The 15,990-nt window shown below is 32.0% G+C and overlaps 3 protein-coding genes across 6 annotated transcripts; 1 reads left to right on the forward strand and 2 right to left on the reverse strand.

The window, feature by feature from the left end:
- Window positions 1-1,879: 1,879 nt before the first annotated feature.
- LOC18044470 (actin-depolymerizing factor 2) lies at window positions 1,880-3,858 on the reverse strand. Its single transcript, XM_006435979.2, has 3 exons — window positions 3,734-3,858; window positions 2,463-2,728; window positions 1,880-2,347 (listed from the first exon to the last, which is right to left on the reverse strand). Exons 1-3 carry the CDS (start codon window positions 3,734-3,736, stop codon window positions 2,197-2,199), a joined length of 420 nt encoding a protein of 139 aa, XP_006436042.1. The 5' UTR covers window positions 3,737-3,858; the 3' UTR covers window positions 1,880-2,196.
- A 958-nt stretch (window positions 3,859-4,816) lies between these two features.
- LOC112099217 (transcription factor bHLH133-like) lies at window positions 4,817-7,341 on the reverse strand. 3 transcript variants are annotated; one of them, XM_024186359.1, is made up of 10 exons: window positions 7,197-7,341; window positions 7,022-7,099; window positions 6,814-6,871; window positions 6,218-6,333; window positions 6,011-6,099; window positions 5,710-5,925; window positions 5,549-5,623; window positions 5,362-5,439; window positions 5,203-5,259; window positions 4,817-5,095 (listed from the first exon to the last, which is right to left on the reverse strand). In XM_024186359.1, exons 2-10 carry the CDS (start codon window positions 7,074-7,076, stop codon window positions 4,955-4,957), a joined length of 885 nt encoding a protein of 294 aa, XP_024042127.1. In that variant the 5' UTR covers window positions 7,077-7,099; window positions 7,197-7,341; the 3' UTR covers window positions 4,817-4,954. The 3 variants fall into 3 exon arrangements, with proteins under 3 accessions (XP_024042127.1, XP_024042128.1, XP_024042129.1); XM_024186360.1 differs by having other exon boundaries at window positions 5,374-5,439; window positions 7,197-7,340; XM_024186361.1 differs by lacking the exon at window positions 7,022-7,099.
- A 6,122-nt stretch (window positions 7,342-13,463) lies between these two features.
- LOC18044471 (40S ribosomal protein S15a-1) lies at window positions 13,464-15,309 on the forward strand. Of its 2 annotated transcripts, none has more exons than XM_006435982.2 (4): window positions 13,464-13,554; window positions 14,397-14,537; window positions 14,638-14,798; window positions 14,952-15,309. In XM_006435982.2, exons 2-4 carry the CDS (start codon window positions 14,405-14,407, stop codon window positions 15,048-15,050), a joined length of 393 nt encoding a protein of 130 aa, XP_006436045.1. In that variant the 5' UTR covers window positions 13,464-13,554; window positions 14,397-14,404; the 3' UTR covers window positions 15,051-15,309. The 2 variants fall into 2 exon arrangements, with proteins under 2 accessions (XP_006436045.1, XP_006436044.1); XM_006435981.2 differs by having other exon boundaries at window positions 14,400-14,537.
- Window positions 15,310-15,990: the final 681 nt, after the last annotated feature.

A 15,990-nucleotide genomic window follows, 5' to 3' on the forward strand; every position in this document is an offset into this window, starting at 1 on the left:
TGATCAAACAAAGCAAATTTATGTCACTCATAGGTATTGTTTTTATGCCTCTCATAGGTAATCACATGATATTCATGTTTGTTTAGAATGGAATAATTAGTAGGAATTAGGGATGACAAAATTCGAGTTCGAGTTTGGGTCTAGGTCTAGCCTTCATAATTCCGAACCTGAATACCAAAATGTTGTATCGGATCTGGATTTAAAATTGATTTTTATGACTCCAAGTCTATTATGGGTTAAACACACGAAAAAATTCGGATTCCTAGATTGTGAGTTTTAAACCTGGATCACATACAAATAAAAAATATTTTTAAAAATCAAGTACAAATCATATTCTACAAAAATCAAATACAAATACAAGTTTCAAATTTCAATGTTTCAAAGCAATAAACCATTCACAAATACAAATCCATAACATAACATCCACAAAATACAAATCTATGTCTGCAACTCAAGCTCACGATTCATGGATTTAGTTCACGAACTTAAAGGATCAGTGTTCAACGAAGCAACAAATGGCGACTGCTGATGATATGATAATGATGATGAACACAACGTCATAATCGCGATCACAATTTGCAAAGGTGGACAAACGACGGCCAAACGGAGGCTGATGATGATGATGAACATGAGCACAACAAACTTGGTGAAGCAATGACAACGATGATTTGATGAAGAGAAGAGCTGAAGAGAGAGGGAAAAGAAGACTTAGGCGGCCAAGGCTATGAAAGTGTGAATTGCAATTTAGGGCATCGACTATTTTTTTCTATTTATATTAAAATGTAATTTAAAAAATAATATTAAAATAAAAATATTCGGGTCCGAGTTTCAGATATGCGGGTTCACTTGAACCTGAACCAAATATGTGTAGGGTTGATAAAATTACATTTAGATACCAAATTTATTTTAATCCGATACATGTTGAACTCGGCTTGGATTATTCGAGTTTGTTTGGGTCCGGATTAAATTTCCATCCTCACTAAAAATCCAGTTCAAATATATAATTTCATGAAAATAGTACCACAAACTCTATGTATTAATGATATTATTTGATCAAACGATATATGTGTGTGTGCACGCGCTTGTAAAAATGAGTTAAAGGGCCCAACTGAGTTCAAACCGGTGACCTCTTGACCTGCAGTCAAATGCTCTTACCACCGAGCTACGGACCCCCTTCTTTTAAAGAGGTGATACAATTCAGTAAAAACGCTATTATATTCTGAGTGATTTACTACCTAGCGAACCGTGTTTCAAATATGGAGTTAGCTTCCATAGCATTAGTGGGATTGGTTCGTGTTCCATATTGGGCTATAGTTTTACTCCTTAGTTACTACTAATGAAGAGTTAAGACCTGGCAAAATATCTAATTGATAAATAGTAAATCGTTTTTCTTCTCATGGGTTCCTTCTTCTATGAACATTACTAGAAATTAGTTTTATTCCAAATATTTAGAAGTGTTTTGAATCCACACTAGGCCGCATATCCAGACAATGCTATTACAAAACTGACTTAAGCTGTCAAATGAAATTGTTTTTTGCAACACAAAAAGTGTTGTAAGTTTGCTTAGATCGAATGTTTTCACTTAAGTCGGCTTAGATTGAATGTTATTATTAAACCTCCTTTCTCAATCAAACCAATTCTCCGCCATGTACTCTCATCTAAAACCTCTCTTTTTTTCGACCATCCCTTATTACTAGCGGTCTAATGTCTCTCTAATCAATTATGATAACTAAAATATCCCATTGATACCCATTATATAACTGTATTTAGTAATTGAATTCGTTCCGAATTAGGAATGCAAAAGTGAGGGTGGAATGGGATATTGGGATGACATGGACAAGAAGGCAGATAAAAATACTAACTCATGTAAGAAATTGCATCCATAACAAATCATGTAACTGATGTATTACACTGATACTACTGCCAAAAACCCAGTTGCAAGCAATCAAAGCTAAAATGAGATATGTACCCCCCACAAACCATTATATATTAGTCTGTAATTATCATCACACCATATGGGGATACTCACCCTATTAATCCACAGATATAACAAATGGGAAGACAAATTAAAAAAGTATTTAACTCCGACCACAAGCCGATAGCAAAGCAAGTTATAAGTCATAAAAGATATAGACATTACATTTAAGTGAACAATATAGTATGGGCTTTCCATTGCACCATAGGCAAGTCTAAAATTTAATTCGAACGGCTTCTCATGACATCAAGACCCATCTCAGTAGGATCAGTAGCCTGCAACTCTACCTGAATTCCATCCAATTCTCTCTTGAACCTGTCCTTGGAGCTAGCATAAATCATCTTGCTTCTCACCTTTGAGGTGTCGGGGGACCTTGATATGTAAATCAACAATTTATTAGTATGAAATATATTAAGGCAAAATTGTGATGGAAACAAACAAAAGGATCGAAGAATGGAAAATAAATCCTTTATCATTGACCAATTACCATGCAATGAAAATAATCTTGCTCTTCTGGCAGTTCTCATCAGTCACAAAGTCAAAATCATAGACAGCGTATCGGCACTCATCCGCTGGGAGGCTAGCAGTAAAATTCTCATAACTATCAGATGGTTCACCAAGCTTCTCCACAACAACCTGCTTCTGCTTCTCTTCAATCTTGAAAACTATGAAGCGGTAAGTCCTTTTTGCCTTCAATTCCAAAAACTTCAGCTTGCAGTCATCGTCGACTGCCATTCCAGATGCTGCATTTGCCTGTGAATCGGACAAATCATCGACCAGTATCAAATACCAACCAATGGCAACTCAAATGCTCATCCACATTATAACTCATTTATTAATCACCGAGCTAACCTAAGAAATTAGAACTTCTACAACAAATATTCTAATGTTGTTCTTTACCTACATGTATAATGTATTGCTAGAAAAGGCCATGCCAAGTGAGCATTTACATTGAGAAAACGAAAAACAGAAATTGTCACAGAACTACACAGGCTTGAATCAAAATAATCCACCCGCATAAACCCACCACTTAAGCAACAAATCATTAGTCAATTTCACAAATCAAACCAAAAAGATTCCCTGAATGAGCAAGTCTATGAAACAAAATGCCACAACTTCTTAATTCCACTTCTTCTCCTCTTAACATGCAACACCTTCTCAAACACACACAGAAATCCCAATATCAAACCATTCTTAACAAACCATATATTTAGTCATTGCTTTATTTGTTGTACGCATGTCGTCAAGTTAATAATTAAAAAAATTAAAAATTTATGAAAGAAAAGTTTCAAAATATTACTGACTGTAAAGTCCAAACTTAGCTGCAATATACACAATATACACATATAAACAAAAATTAAAAAAAAATGGCACAAATTCTGAAAAAAAGAGCCTATTTTATTGTCACCAACACAAAATCAAATGCAATTTTTTTTTGTCAAAATACCTACAAAAATAAAGATTACGCTAACAAACAGCACACAAGAAATGAAACACAAATATCACATGATCAAATCAAAAATCATCCAGATCAGCCAAACGAGATAACAGCATTTTAAAACCTAATCAATAATCAAACCATTGTTTGACGACAAAAAAATCTCAAATTTTTATGTCAAATCACCAATCAGTTCCTCAGATCGCACACTAAAAACAACATAATAATAGTTCATAATAATTGTAAAAAATACAAGATAAAATAGGAAATAAAAAATTAAATAGTGGACTAAAGTGAAGAAATTTAGTGGAAATGCTTACCATTTTCTGGAGAGAAAATGAGGGAAATTGAGAGAAAATCTAGGGATTCTATAGTGAGAAAGAGAGAGGAGGAAAGATGCGGCTGATAAAGATAGAGTTTTTTTTTTTTTTTCAATTTTTATTTGAGATTTTTATTTTTTTCGCTTTTTCTCGCTTTTGGTTTTGTGCGTGTTGTGTTCGCGTTAATGTTACGGTGACGGTCCAAAGGGTGATCTGACTGAGAGAAGAGGTGTTGCCAATTACTTTACGCCACGCAAACTCGAGCGTACTGCCACGTCATGGGCGGTGAGGTAGGAAAGAATGTGAGTCACGTAATGAGGGACATTGGAAGCGGTACGCTGTCGTTTTATGTAGGCTCCGCTCGGTCACGTGATCATTGTGATTTATATTTTCATTTGTTGGTATTTTTGAAAACGTAGGGTGCATCATTCAATCATTCATGTCAATTATCAGGCCTAATCATTATGCACGTCGAATAATTATATTAGACTACAGTATAATTGTTGTACCGTGTCACAGTTGCACCAGCAGTTGAATCCACTTAAATGAGTGGGTTCTACTTGAATGGGTGAAAATCTAACGATTGGGTGCAACTGTGGCACGGTACCACTGTTGCACCACAGTTTTATCCCGAATAATTTATTAGATAATAAATTTCTAAAATACTTTGACTGAATTTTTCACTTTGGCTATTTTAGTTAAAAATTCCAAAAAAAAAAAATTGATGAAAACAATCTAAATCTCATACCCAATGAAGATAATTGATCTATATAATTCATGATAACACAAATTTTTTTTTTAATTATATTATCTACCGCAACAAGCCAACAAATACAATATCTACCCAAAAAAAAAAGAAAGGAAAATCCCCTCACATTTTTCATTTGTGGAAAATTAAACTCAAATGAATGAGCCCACTCCAAGGTGAGGTTGTCGCTAGCCGCATGACTTGAGGCCTCCAAAGTTTTCAACTCATTGCAAAGTAACCCAAAATTTTCCTTAATGCATGAACAGATATTAGATAATTACAACCATATTATAAAGAATAAAATATTAATTAGACCATCAAAGTTGAAGTGAATGAACACTTTAACCATCTATACTGTCATTCCTTCTAGCTGATTGAATAATAATATGAACTGTTTAGAACATATAATAGAGAAGAAGAAAGATGATATTTTGGGTTCAGTGTCAAGGTATTAAAATGTGTATAAAATGGTACTAAAACTCTGTGTCCACCATGGTGTTTCTTGATGTTGAGTGAGATTCAAGCAGATCTTCTTGCGTTACTTTCTGTGAAAATGATATTGGAACCAAGCAGAGCCCTCTGCTTCTCAAGTCTAGCTGCTCCTCTCCCATTTCCTGTTCACAAATCCCAAATTTTAATCAGAAGAAAATTTATAGAGTCGGCGCAAGAATTGAGTCGTTAATGTGAAGTGAAGCATTGCGTCTTGTGACATTTAATTTACCAGTGAGTGAAGAACTTGAACTTGAACTTGAAGACTGTTGTACGAGCCACTCAGCATCTGAAATAAGTTCTGTTAATTAAAATTAAGGAACCCACTCAAGAATATGAATTGTTGATAATAAATTAATTTGAGTCTGGTTGATTAGGTGAGCTTAGTTACAGTTTCATGAACCTGAATTTGTTCTTGCAGAAGCTTGATATACAGAGAGGCCTCTTGAAGAACTGAAGCAGTATCAGTCTGCAATATATATTATAGCATTTTCATTAAAAAAATAAAAAGAAAAAGATCTAAAGTAATCATTAACGAAAGAGAAAATTTGTGTCTAATGATTGAGTGAAACACTGACCTTTCCATATGGGGAAACCAATTTTTGGAGGGCTGTGATCTTGTCACTTAGCTTCTGGCTTCTCCTAACTGGCACCTAAAAACAAAAAGCAGAGGAAGTTTCAAGACTTGCCAAATTTAAAGCTGAAATTTGCTATATCATTTAGCTTGTGAATCACATACTCTATGCTCTTGGATTCGTGTTGTTGTGTCATTCACTTGATGGCGCCATTGTTCTTCACAGAATGAGTTCAGTTTGGTCTTCTTCTTATTATTGATCTTCTTGCTCACTTTTAAAGCTGCCTTGTTGAGAGCAAGATTAGCACAAACGCCTTCTTGAGGCAATAAGTCAGTAGCTTCAATTGCATGTGTCCTTTCATTCTGCTGTGATTCGAAATCCTGAGCAGAACAAATTACTTTAGTATCAAATTTATTTCGATTGTCTTAGAAATTCCAGAAGGGTGAATGAATAAAGCATACGTACCACATCAAATTGCGGCAGTGAGCGCATTCGGCTAAGCAAAAATGACTGCGGAGAAACATTGTCACAGCTTGTGGTTATAGATTGGATACCTGCTATGTATCAAACAAGGTAAACCGATATGTATCAAGCTTCTGTGTGCTAAATGCAACACAGAAGCAAAAAATGGATAAAGCTAGGCCAAAAAACAGACAAAAGGAAGCTACAAACCTTGTTGACAATTAACTAAGGACTGATAGGAAATAGCAAAGCCTCCATCTCTGAGCTGGTTGTCGTCTTTGGATAGTTTGGAATCCATTAAGAAGTCATTTCTGTGCACATTTGTACTAAAAAAAAAAAAACAGAAATAAAAATTCATTTTAAGGTTCAAAAAAAGAAACGTTTTCAAGAACTGGGTCACATTTTTTATTTAATTTCATTGATTCTGTTCTGTTAATTTAAACCCTTGATTTTATATGCTTATACCAGTTCAAGATTCCCGCAAACAGGACATGCTGTGATGTTGATAAAAAGCCAAGACAAAAGTAGAGGGCACGGTAAAAGTTTTCTTTTTTTCTTTTTAGGTCTTGACGTTGATGAATGGCTGGTTGAATTTGATCAAACGAGCAAGTACTTCTCTGATCTTTTAAAAAAAAAATGCTTTTGATTATTCCAACAAACACCATAATCACCCCCACAAAAAAAAAAAAAATTTGTTTTTTGCTTTTGCCATTTGTCTGCACTCTGCAGCATCTTTCAATATCTTGTCTTCATTTTAAGTACTTAGAATAGTGTATTAATGTTTGAAGGATAGAAAGAAAGCATACACTAGGCTATCAACTTGCATGGAATTGGCCAAATATGGCATCTGAACTTCATTGTTTCCTGAAAATTTAAAAAGAAAAAAATTAAGTATCATCACAAAGCACAATGTGTTTGTTCAGTAAATTAAAAATCCAGTAAAAAATTAACTCCAAGCAAAAATATTTTGTGTTAGGCTCTACTCAAGCTTCATAGAAAACTAATGGACAGTACCATTGCCAAAGTAGTAAAGCTGGGAAGGCACTGAAGAAAAAAAGGAATTTCTCATTTTTAATTTATTCGACCAGCAGCCTGCGATGACATAATGTAAAGAAAATAAATAAATGAAATGAGATAATTTCATAATGAAACTTGGAGCCATTGAAGCATCATCAGCAAAGTTTCTCACCTCTGATGAGAGCAAATGAAAAAGCACTTGTGCAAAAAGCAACTTTAAAGAGAAGAACTTTTATAGGAAAAAGGAAAGGAAAGAGGGTTAATAATGGGACTGGAACTTGTAAGTTGAAGGGGTTTCTTGCAGCAAAGGCTTTTTAACATCTATAGAAACTGTGGCTATTTATTGCATGAATATGAAACGTCCAGGTGACTCATCAAAAGATAGGAACCCAATTGCTTTATATAATTACTAAGCTATGGGCGGCTCTTTGGCTATTTAGCTAATTAATAATTTATCTGTTTGATTTCACTTTCATTTAAGTTTGACTTGTGTTTTAATTAGTGTTGGGTATAGTAATAAATTGTATCTTGAGATTAAATTAATACCAACCTAGCTAGTCAAAACTTAACGTGTTGAAACTATAAAAATGTTACAAAGTAGAAAATGCTATGACTTGCCTTGCTTTCGCACGAATTTTGGGGCCCTAACTTATTAACTTAAGGTTTTAAAGTGGTTTTCAAATTTGATTTTCCTGATTAGTTATATGAACACTCCATTTCCTTTTAATGAGGCTTCTTAGTCTTAAGAAAATAATGCTCTTTCTCCTCCATTCATATAATTATATATGAGAGCACCAATGGATATAAAGATTCAAGGAAAGACGGTAACTAGAATGCTGAATGCTGAAAACAAGCAAAGATACAAGTGAATCACACTCAAGCCAAGAAATCTTACTAACAATATACCAGGCATTTGAGATGATTGGTATGCCATTAATTGACCTAGTTTGTTGTCAATTTTAATGATATTGCTTAAAATTAGGAGGGCGTATTATAGTTGAATATATACATCCGTCATTCCAAAATTGTATTGGCTTATTTTTCTCCTCTTTACATTATAATAATGTATTAATATTCATCATCAAATTTTGTCTAGCTATTGCGTAGATAGCATTAATATGTAATTTGTTCGGATGTTCGGGCTTATTGCTTAGAAGAAAATCTTTTTTCCGCAAGATATATAGCTGCTACCATACTAGTACCCCCTACTCACGTTTACCATAGAGTTTTATAGCCATGATTGAGAAAAATAAAATATAGAAACTCTTTGGTTTTGGTTCTTTTGAATTTCTTCCATCTTCTGCATGTATCTATATATGAAAACAAAATACTATAATTAGCTTCAAAACAAAATGGTTTAAATGACACCCAATTGCAGAGATAGTAATTATGTCTAAATGTAGCATAATTAGCTTCATTAAAATGGCCAAAGAAGAAAAGGGTAGGGATATTTATTATAAGTCATCATCACAGTTAATGTTGAAAATTTAATGATACAAGGAATTAAATTAAAAAAATTAAATTATATTTATTAAATTAAAAAAAGAATCCCGATCGATATTGTAAATTATACAAAAATAGTATAAATTGGATAGCTCGTTTAGGTTATCATATAGTAATGAGAATTGGATGGGTAATAAAAATTATGTATATATAATCAAAAAATTATGATTAGGCACGCGCCATTGTGCATATTATTGTACGCGATGGGTGATGGGTCATGTGTCAAGATTTCATTGGCCGGATTGTGGGACCTAGCAATGAAATTGTGACACGTGACCCCTCGCATGCAATAATGTGCATGACAGCGTGCACCTAGTCAGATTACATATAACCAAATAGTACATAAAATTAAGATATCATTTTTTCAAGAATTGAGAAACGTTTTTCATAATGTCAAAACTCAAAAACAAGTAATCTCTAAAGTCAGCCACCAATGCCTGTTTTGACTTTGAATTATGTTAATATATGTTCTAAAAAAATTTCAAAGTGATAAGTTAAATAAGCTCTTCCAATTTGTCTTGCCATTGTTGTTGTTGCTTGTCCGTCCCGTGTCACGGCTTAATTTTTGAGTATAATGTATTGACCTCTTCTAAGTTCTATTCCATAACGACCGCGTCTCTATCCATGCAAAAGTAATAAACTATGATTGAATTTTTTTCTTATAAAAGAAAACCATTTTAAAATTTTATAAGGGATGGTGATTCTCATTAATTATACGAATCTTTTTAAAATAATAATAATGATAATACAAGCATATGATTGATGATGGTTATTATTCAATAATGCAATTTGTAATTTTTACCATACACTATAAAAAATAAATCAGTGTCGTAATATCATTTGATAGCTCGAAAGAATTCTCAACTGTTTTATAAGTTATTGTTAGCAGCAGCTTAATTTAATGTAGAACTCCACAACTAAAGTGAAGAAAAGATCTAAAGTATTGTAGTCACAACAAAACTTAACCCATTTTCTTTTTTATTTAACAAGTGATTACTTGTACAAGATTTAAGAAAAAATACCCATTTCCTTAAGAGTAATGATATAGCCACAAATTCTTGTACAAACTTATTTTGTACAAATTGATGCGGCATGATAAAATTGAGTGATGATACAACCACAAACTCTTATACAAACTGATGTGTCATTAATACATTGGTTGAATAAAAATATAAAATAATAGAAATAAATCATGTGGGCCAAGAGATATTTAATTCAACCAATAAATTAACGCCACATTAGTTTGTACAAGAGTTTATGGCTATATCATTACTCGATAAAATTGGTTGAATTAAAAATCTCTTGGCCCACATGATTTATTTATATTATTTTATATTTTCATTCAACCAATGAATTAATGTCACATCAATTTGTACAAAATAAGTTTATACAAGAGTTTGTTACTGTATCATCACTCTATCCTTAAATAAGATTGAAATTTTTACTAACTTTATGATAATTTGATAGGCTTAAAGCAATGTGATATAATATTCTTAAGATACCATAATCGAGGCCGCTAGAATAATGATTCTTGCAAACTTTTCAAATTAATCATGATACAATTTCTGTAGTATTGTTGAGACAAATTCTATGAAACAAACTAAATAAATAACTCATACATTCACTCTCTAACACAATCTTAATATTAACTGTCTTCATCACCTATTTGTAACCACTTATTACATATTAGACCATGTTGAACAAGATCTGAAATATTAAATTTATCAAATTGGAATAAAATGATCATAGTTTATTTCAGATCATATGTATATATGTCATGATCAACTGAATGAATTAATATAAAAGAGTTGACCAAGTTGTGACTTAAATAAATGTCAACTCAACAATCCAGTTTTTCTATTTGTCTTCTATGATCCGCATTCTCCAATTATTTGCTTCATCTTATTTATATACAGGATTAATTGAAGGATTAACACGTGTAATAATGCCAGTAACTTTGCAATTATCAGTCTAATTAACCCAAGCAAAATCGGAACTGTTGCTATCTCCAAAGCACTACATGTCCTAACTCTTATGTAATCATCTTCTTAATTAAATCTCCTCTCGAACTAATCTTGAAAGTCAGCTTGTGTTTAATTAGATTCGGTTAAAAGTCACTCAATGTTCGAGGTGATGACATTTGGAATCCGTACAATAGTTTTCTTCCTCTTGATTGAAACCATTCATTAGAAATAATTTGAAATTTATTAGAATATATTCCATTTATTAGAATATTTTGTTCTTGTGATAAAAAAAAAAGTTACGAAGCTAAACTCGCGAGGTTCCAAGTGAAGTAAAACTCGTATAATGTATCATTGGGAACGATGCATGCATGGTAGATATAACTTAAGCAAAACTCGTTGAAATGAAATCATAAATACTCCAAATGTATCGTTCTTTTAATTAAGTTTATTATGAAAGGTTATATTTCAAATAATTAGAAGTAGATTCAGTTTATTTTAAGTCCGGGTAGAATCTAACCTTTCTTTTTTTCTTTTTTTATTAATTGAAATACCAATTAATTGCAATATAATTTTGTTAACAAGCATTTATTTATTTTTCTTTTTTTAATATGTTATTGAAAATAATACATGATCAACCAATGTTTTATTTTATACAAACAAGATTTCTATGAATTATAAATGCTCATATGATAAATTGCTAATAAGCAATGGTTAATTCTACACCGATCCAACGATGATTACGAAATTAATTCTTAGCGTGGATTATATAATTGTGATTACTTGATTAGGAATCAAAATCATAAGTTATTGGACTATTTAAAAGAGAGAATCGTGATCAGAGCAAGAAGCAAGCAATTAGCTGTTGGGGATTCAGGGGGAATTTTTATCTAGCAATTGTGTTTCAAGACTTTGTCGTCAAAATTAATGTTAAAGGAATTGTCAGTTAGGTCTTTTATAAACTCGAGTATTCTCTTTATATTCTAATTATTTATTTTTTCAGAAAGGAAGTTTTATTCTTATTTATTTATTAATATCATTGATATTGGATGGCTCTTATGATGCACAAAAAATTATCAAATACTAAGATTATGTACATAGAATAATGATTTGGTTTAAAATTCGAAAAAGTTATTAAAATTCAAAAAAATTATTAAATCATATAGTTTAATAATATTACATCATTATCCTATTAAATTATATAATTTAATAATATTTTTAGATTTTAACTAATTTATGATCCTGAATTAGAATATTATATGTATATACACTCTTGCGCATGCAATTAAAGTTAATGATATGAATTTGCATGATTAGCTATATATTGATGTTGTTTTGCATAAAATACCATGCATTTGCAGGCCATATATTTGTATGGCATAATAACTAAAATGTCTAGTTCTCTTTAATTCTTGTCTATCTATGATATGAAAATAAGGTTTGATTAATAGATAAAACTATTTGAGTCTTAAAAGAGGACTATATTCACTTAATTATATACCATAATTAAAGAAGGAAATAAGTTCTCACATATGCCGCGGGGGTTCGAACCGTTGTCCTCACATTTGTGAGGGCAGGGCTCTGGGCGTTGACTAGTTGAGTTTATTGATTATATAAATACATGGTTGTTTATGCAATATCACCCTTGAATTATTTTCAGTTAAGGGGACAAGATAATTGTTCCATTGACACAATTAATTTTAATTATGTTAAGCAAATAGAGCAAAGTCACGGCCATTTGGAAATTTGTTCAATAATAATCATATTCAACAAATTCAAATACAGCATCGTACGTTGGAGACAATAAGGCAACCGTATTATCTATTTCATAATTTTTACTTCATATAATCTGTATTAATAAAAAATCTAAAGCAACAAGTTAATTATGTAAAAAATAATTATAAGATAAAAGACAGAGTCTAAATTGTAATACCCGTGATCCAACACCAATGAGATTTTTAAAAATATGTGATCAAAATACACAAATTATGCCAATTATATAAAAGGATCCTTCTGCATAACATAAAAAGAATATTAATTGGGGTTTTAAGTCAGTAGAAATGATAAAGCAGTACTCATCATAATCCTAATCTAGAGCATGCTGCTATCCACCAATTAATTAAATAAAAAATAATTATCAGGAATGAAATAATCCTTTAGACTAAAGAGTGACGCTATTGGTACCCCTCTATATCTCTTATAAAACCCCTCTTGTTCTTTATTTACAAATTTACCCTTTATATTTAAATTATATTAAAAATAAAACTTATCTAATTAAACCCACCTATGTTTTCTTATTTTTTTTCTCCATTATAAACTCATTAAATTTATAAAATTTGAAAAAAAAATGAATTGTCATAAAATAAGAATTTGATCTAAATATAAACAAAGTTTTTGTAGGAAAGATAATTTTGTGTGAAATTTGTTTACTTAAGCTTTTTTTTTTTTAAAGATTCGCACACATGTCTTTATGTATATACCAAAGTTATTACCTACTAGGAAAAATAAACACAGATAGAGATAAAAATCATAAATTCATGAATGTTATAATTAATAAGAGATTGAAAGTGGTTTAGAATGAGAGAAGGGCGAGAGAGTGCGCCTAATAATTTTTTTTAAGTATTAATACAAGGATTTATTAAGAAAGTACAACAAATAAAATAATAATAATAATAATAATAATAATAATGAGGGTTATTTTAGGAATTGAGAAGAATATGTAGAGAAAAGAGGTTTAAAAAGAACTTAGAGGTTTGCCAATAGTCCAACTCTAAACTAAAAGCAATGTGCTTAATCATCAACTCATTTATTAGAAAAAAAAAGGCCCTTAAAAAGCGGGCAACGATTGGTGAGATTGGATCTGGGCTGGGCTCAATTTTACAATTGAACCCAACAACAAAAAAAGAAAACCTATTGAAGGGTATTTTAGTAAATGGATATCACAGTAGGCGAGGGAAATATATAAAGACGAGGGTTTCGCTCTCACTTTTACTCTCTCCAAAACCCTAGCTTTTGCAGCTCACGTACTCTTTCAGAGGCGCCTCTCCCTGCTTTGATTTGCCTACGGTATGTACGATTCTAGCTTCCACCTCGCATCTTATAACACGGGTTTCGCTTGTATTGCCTTCTTCTGAATTTTTTTTTTTATTTGGGATCTAATCTTCATAGGTTCTCACATGATCTGTTTGTTTTTCATGGTTTCATCTTATTTAATATGATTTTTGGCTGCTAAATTATAACGTTAATTTTCTTTTGACTAATGGAAGCCGAAATAGTATAACATATTTTGATTTTTGTAGTTAATAGATGAGCATTGAGTAGTTGACGTGTAATATGCCTGAGAAAATCTTGGACTTGCTTGGTTACATGAGTTGGTTAATTTGTTTCGTTTGATGGTTGTGTGAATGAAATTATTATTTGCTTACCCGTTAACATTGTCTTATATGCTTCAATCTGCCATTGAAAGTTGAGACTATGTCGTTGTTTCATTTTGCTATGTAATTCTTTGCTTATAATTTATAAAAGTTTGTGATGATTGTGTTCCCACCTATTGTGGTTTCTGAATGTTAATTTGAATAACTGTGAGGGATAGTTTTGTAGTCACATTTCTTGTGATGGTACAAATAATGGGTGTGTTGAAGAAAAAACTAGTCCTCTGTTAATTTATATGTTTACTGATTCTTGTTAATCCCCTTCCTGTTTTGTTCAAAGCAAAAAAATGATTGATTGTAAATGTTGTTTGGTAATGATCTCAGCTTGTGTATGCAACTCTATAATAATTTTTAGATCCTGTTGATTGGAATCATTCAGGAAGCAAATGTACCTTGTAGCTTCTTTTTTTTTTTTTTTTTTTGGGTTGTTTGTTAAACCTTAGCATAGACACTGATGCTGTTTTCTATTATGTGTAGCAGCAACAATGGTGAGAGTTAGTGTTCTGAATGACGCTCTTAAGAGCATGTATAATGCCGAGAAAAGGGGGAAGCGTCAGGTTATGATCAGACCATCCTCCAAGGTTATCATTAAGTTTCTTCTGGTGATGCAAAAGCACGGTATGCATCCAGCATGAAACTCAATATTGTCTCACCAAAATACTATATGCTGCACTTTTTAAAAAAAATATATAATTGTTCAATTGGTTGTTCTCTACAGGGTACATTGGTGAGTTTGAGTATGTTGATGACCACAGAGCTGGTAAGATTGTGGTTGAACTGAACGGAAGATTGAACAAATGTGGGGTTATCAGTCCCCGTTTTGATGTTGGCGTCAAGGAGATTGAAGGTTGGACTGCTAGGTTGCTTCCCTCAAGACAGGTTAGCTCAAGACCTTGACAGTATCAATCTACGTTAACTTGTTTTGCACCGTATTATAATCTTCTTCCCGATACTTGACGGTAATGAAAAAATTGTGTACAATCAGAATATAACATCTACTTCACTTTTTCACTAATTTTCAAAATTTTGTAGTTTGGATACATTGTGCTGACAACTTCTGCTGGCATTATGGACCACGAAGAGGCGAGAAGGAAGAATGTTGGTGGTAAAGTGCTTGGTTTTTTCTACTAGGCAAAGTTCATATTGAGAATGGGACTTGAGTTTTGTTTGTGTACTTTGGAAGAACTTGTTCACAAATGGATTAGCTTCTCTTTGTTTTACTTGATTTAATTATGCATTTTTAAACTCGGATTGGTACCTTTTAGTTGAAGAAAGATGATATTATGTGTTACACACATTTATCTCTTAGCAGTTGATTTGGTGATCAATTTTCCCAAGTTCTGTTAACATCTGATTGTGTAAGTGAGGAATATAAGTTTTATTATTTTTATTTATTTTTGGTTATTTATTTATTTATTTTGTTTCTTAGTGGTGAATAGGAATAGTGCTTTATAAGATGAGTAATGTAATCTTCACTAAGGTCCCTGAACTATCTTCAACCCACACGGAGATGGACTTTATATCCAAAATAACAGGACCTCCCTTGGGGAGTCGGGAAATTACAATTAGACAATTTCTCCTACAATAAAGGCTAGCTAACCTCTTGCTCGACTCCTCAATTGAACTTTCCTTTCTTCAAACATTCAGTAATTGGCACGGTTATAGAGCTAAAATTGTGAATAAATTTCACATAAAACATGCCCATAAAAACTCTTTTAACTTCACTCACAGTCTTGAGCATGAGCCATTCTCTAATGACTTTGCATTGTCGGTTCAACAACCCTAGTTTTTTCTGCACCGAATTATGAAAGCAATTAGGAAAAATGAGAGATCAATACCTAGTACCTAAAATGAATATAGAGGACTTATCAATATATATATATATATAGAGGATGCTTCTGTGAAACTAAGCTAAGAAATATAATGAAATTAGAAAAGGGGGAAAAAAAAAAAAGGCTAAGAAACACAATTTTCTCTCGGATCAATGTTAATGTCAGGTTGTAGCTTTTGGTGCTTATTTTCCGACAAGCAAAGGTAATGCAAACGGAGGCTGGAGCCCAAAAAAAAAAAA

The sequence above is a fragment of the Citrus clementina genome, unplaced genomic scaffold, assembly GCF_000493195.1.
Source record: "Citrus clementina cultivar Clemenules unplaced genomic scaffold, Citrus_clementina_v1.0 scaffold_4, whole genome shotgun sequence".
NCBI lineage: Eukaryota > Viridiplantae > Streptophyta > Magnoliopsida > Sapindales > Rutaceae > Citrus > Citrus x clementina.

Bases quoted from the DNA above. Each gene is read 5' to 3' on its own strand.
- LOC18044470 (XM_006435979.2), bottom strand. The intron at 2,348-2,462 runs GTAATTGGTCAA...TTACATATCAAG, and splicing joins AAGATTATTTTCATTGCATG to GTCCCCCGACACCTCAAAGG.
- LOC112099217 (XM_024186359.1), bottom strand. From the start codon at position 7,076: ATGAGAAATTCCTTTTTTTCTTCAGTGCCTTCCCAGCTTTACTACTTT. The intron at 6,872-7,021 runs GTACTGTCCATT...TTAAATTTTCAG, and splicing joins GCTTTACTACTTTGGCAATG to GAAACAATGAAGTTCAGATG. The intron at 5,926-6,010 runs GTACGTATGCTT...TGTTCTGCTCAG, and splicing joins CACTGCCGCAATTTGATGTG to GATTTCGAATCACAGCAGAA.
- LOC18044471 (XM_006435982.2), top strand. From the start codon at position 14,405: ATGGTGAGAGTTAGTGTTCTGAATGACGCTCTTAAGAGCATGTATAAT. The intron at 14,538-14,637 runs GTATGCATCCAG...TGTTCTCTACAG, and splicing joins TCTGGTGATGCAAAAGCACG to GGTACATTGGTGAGTTTGAG. The intron at 14,799-14,951 runs GTTAGCTCAAGA...AAAATTTTGTAG, and splicing joins GGTTGCTTCCCTCAAGACAG to TTTGGATACATTGTGCTGAC.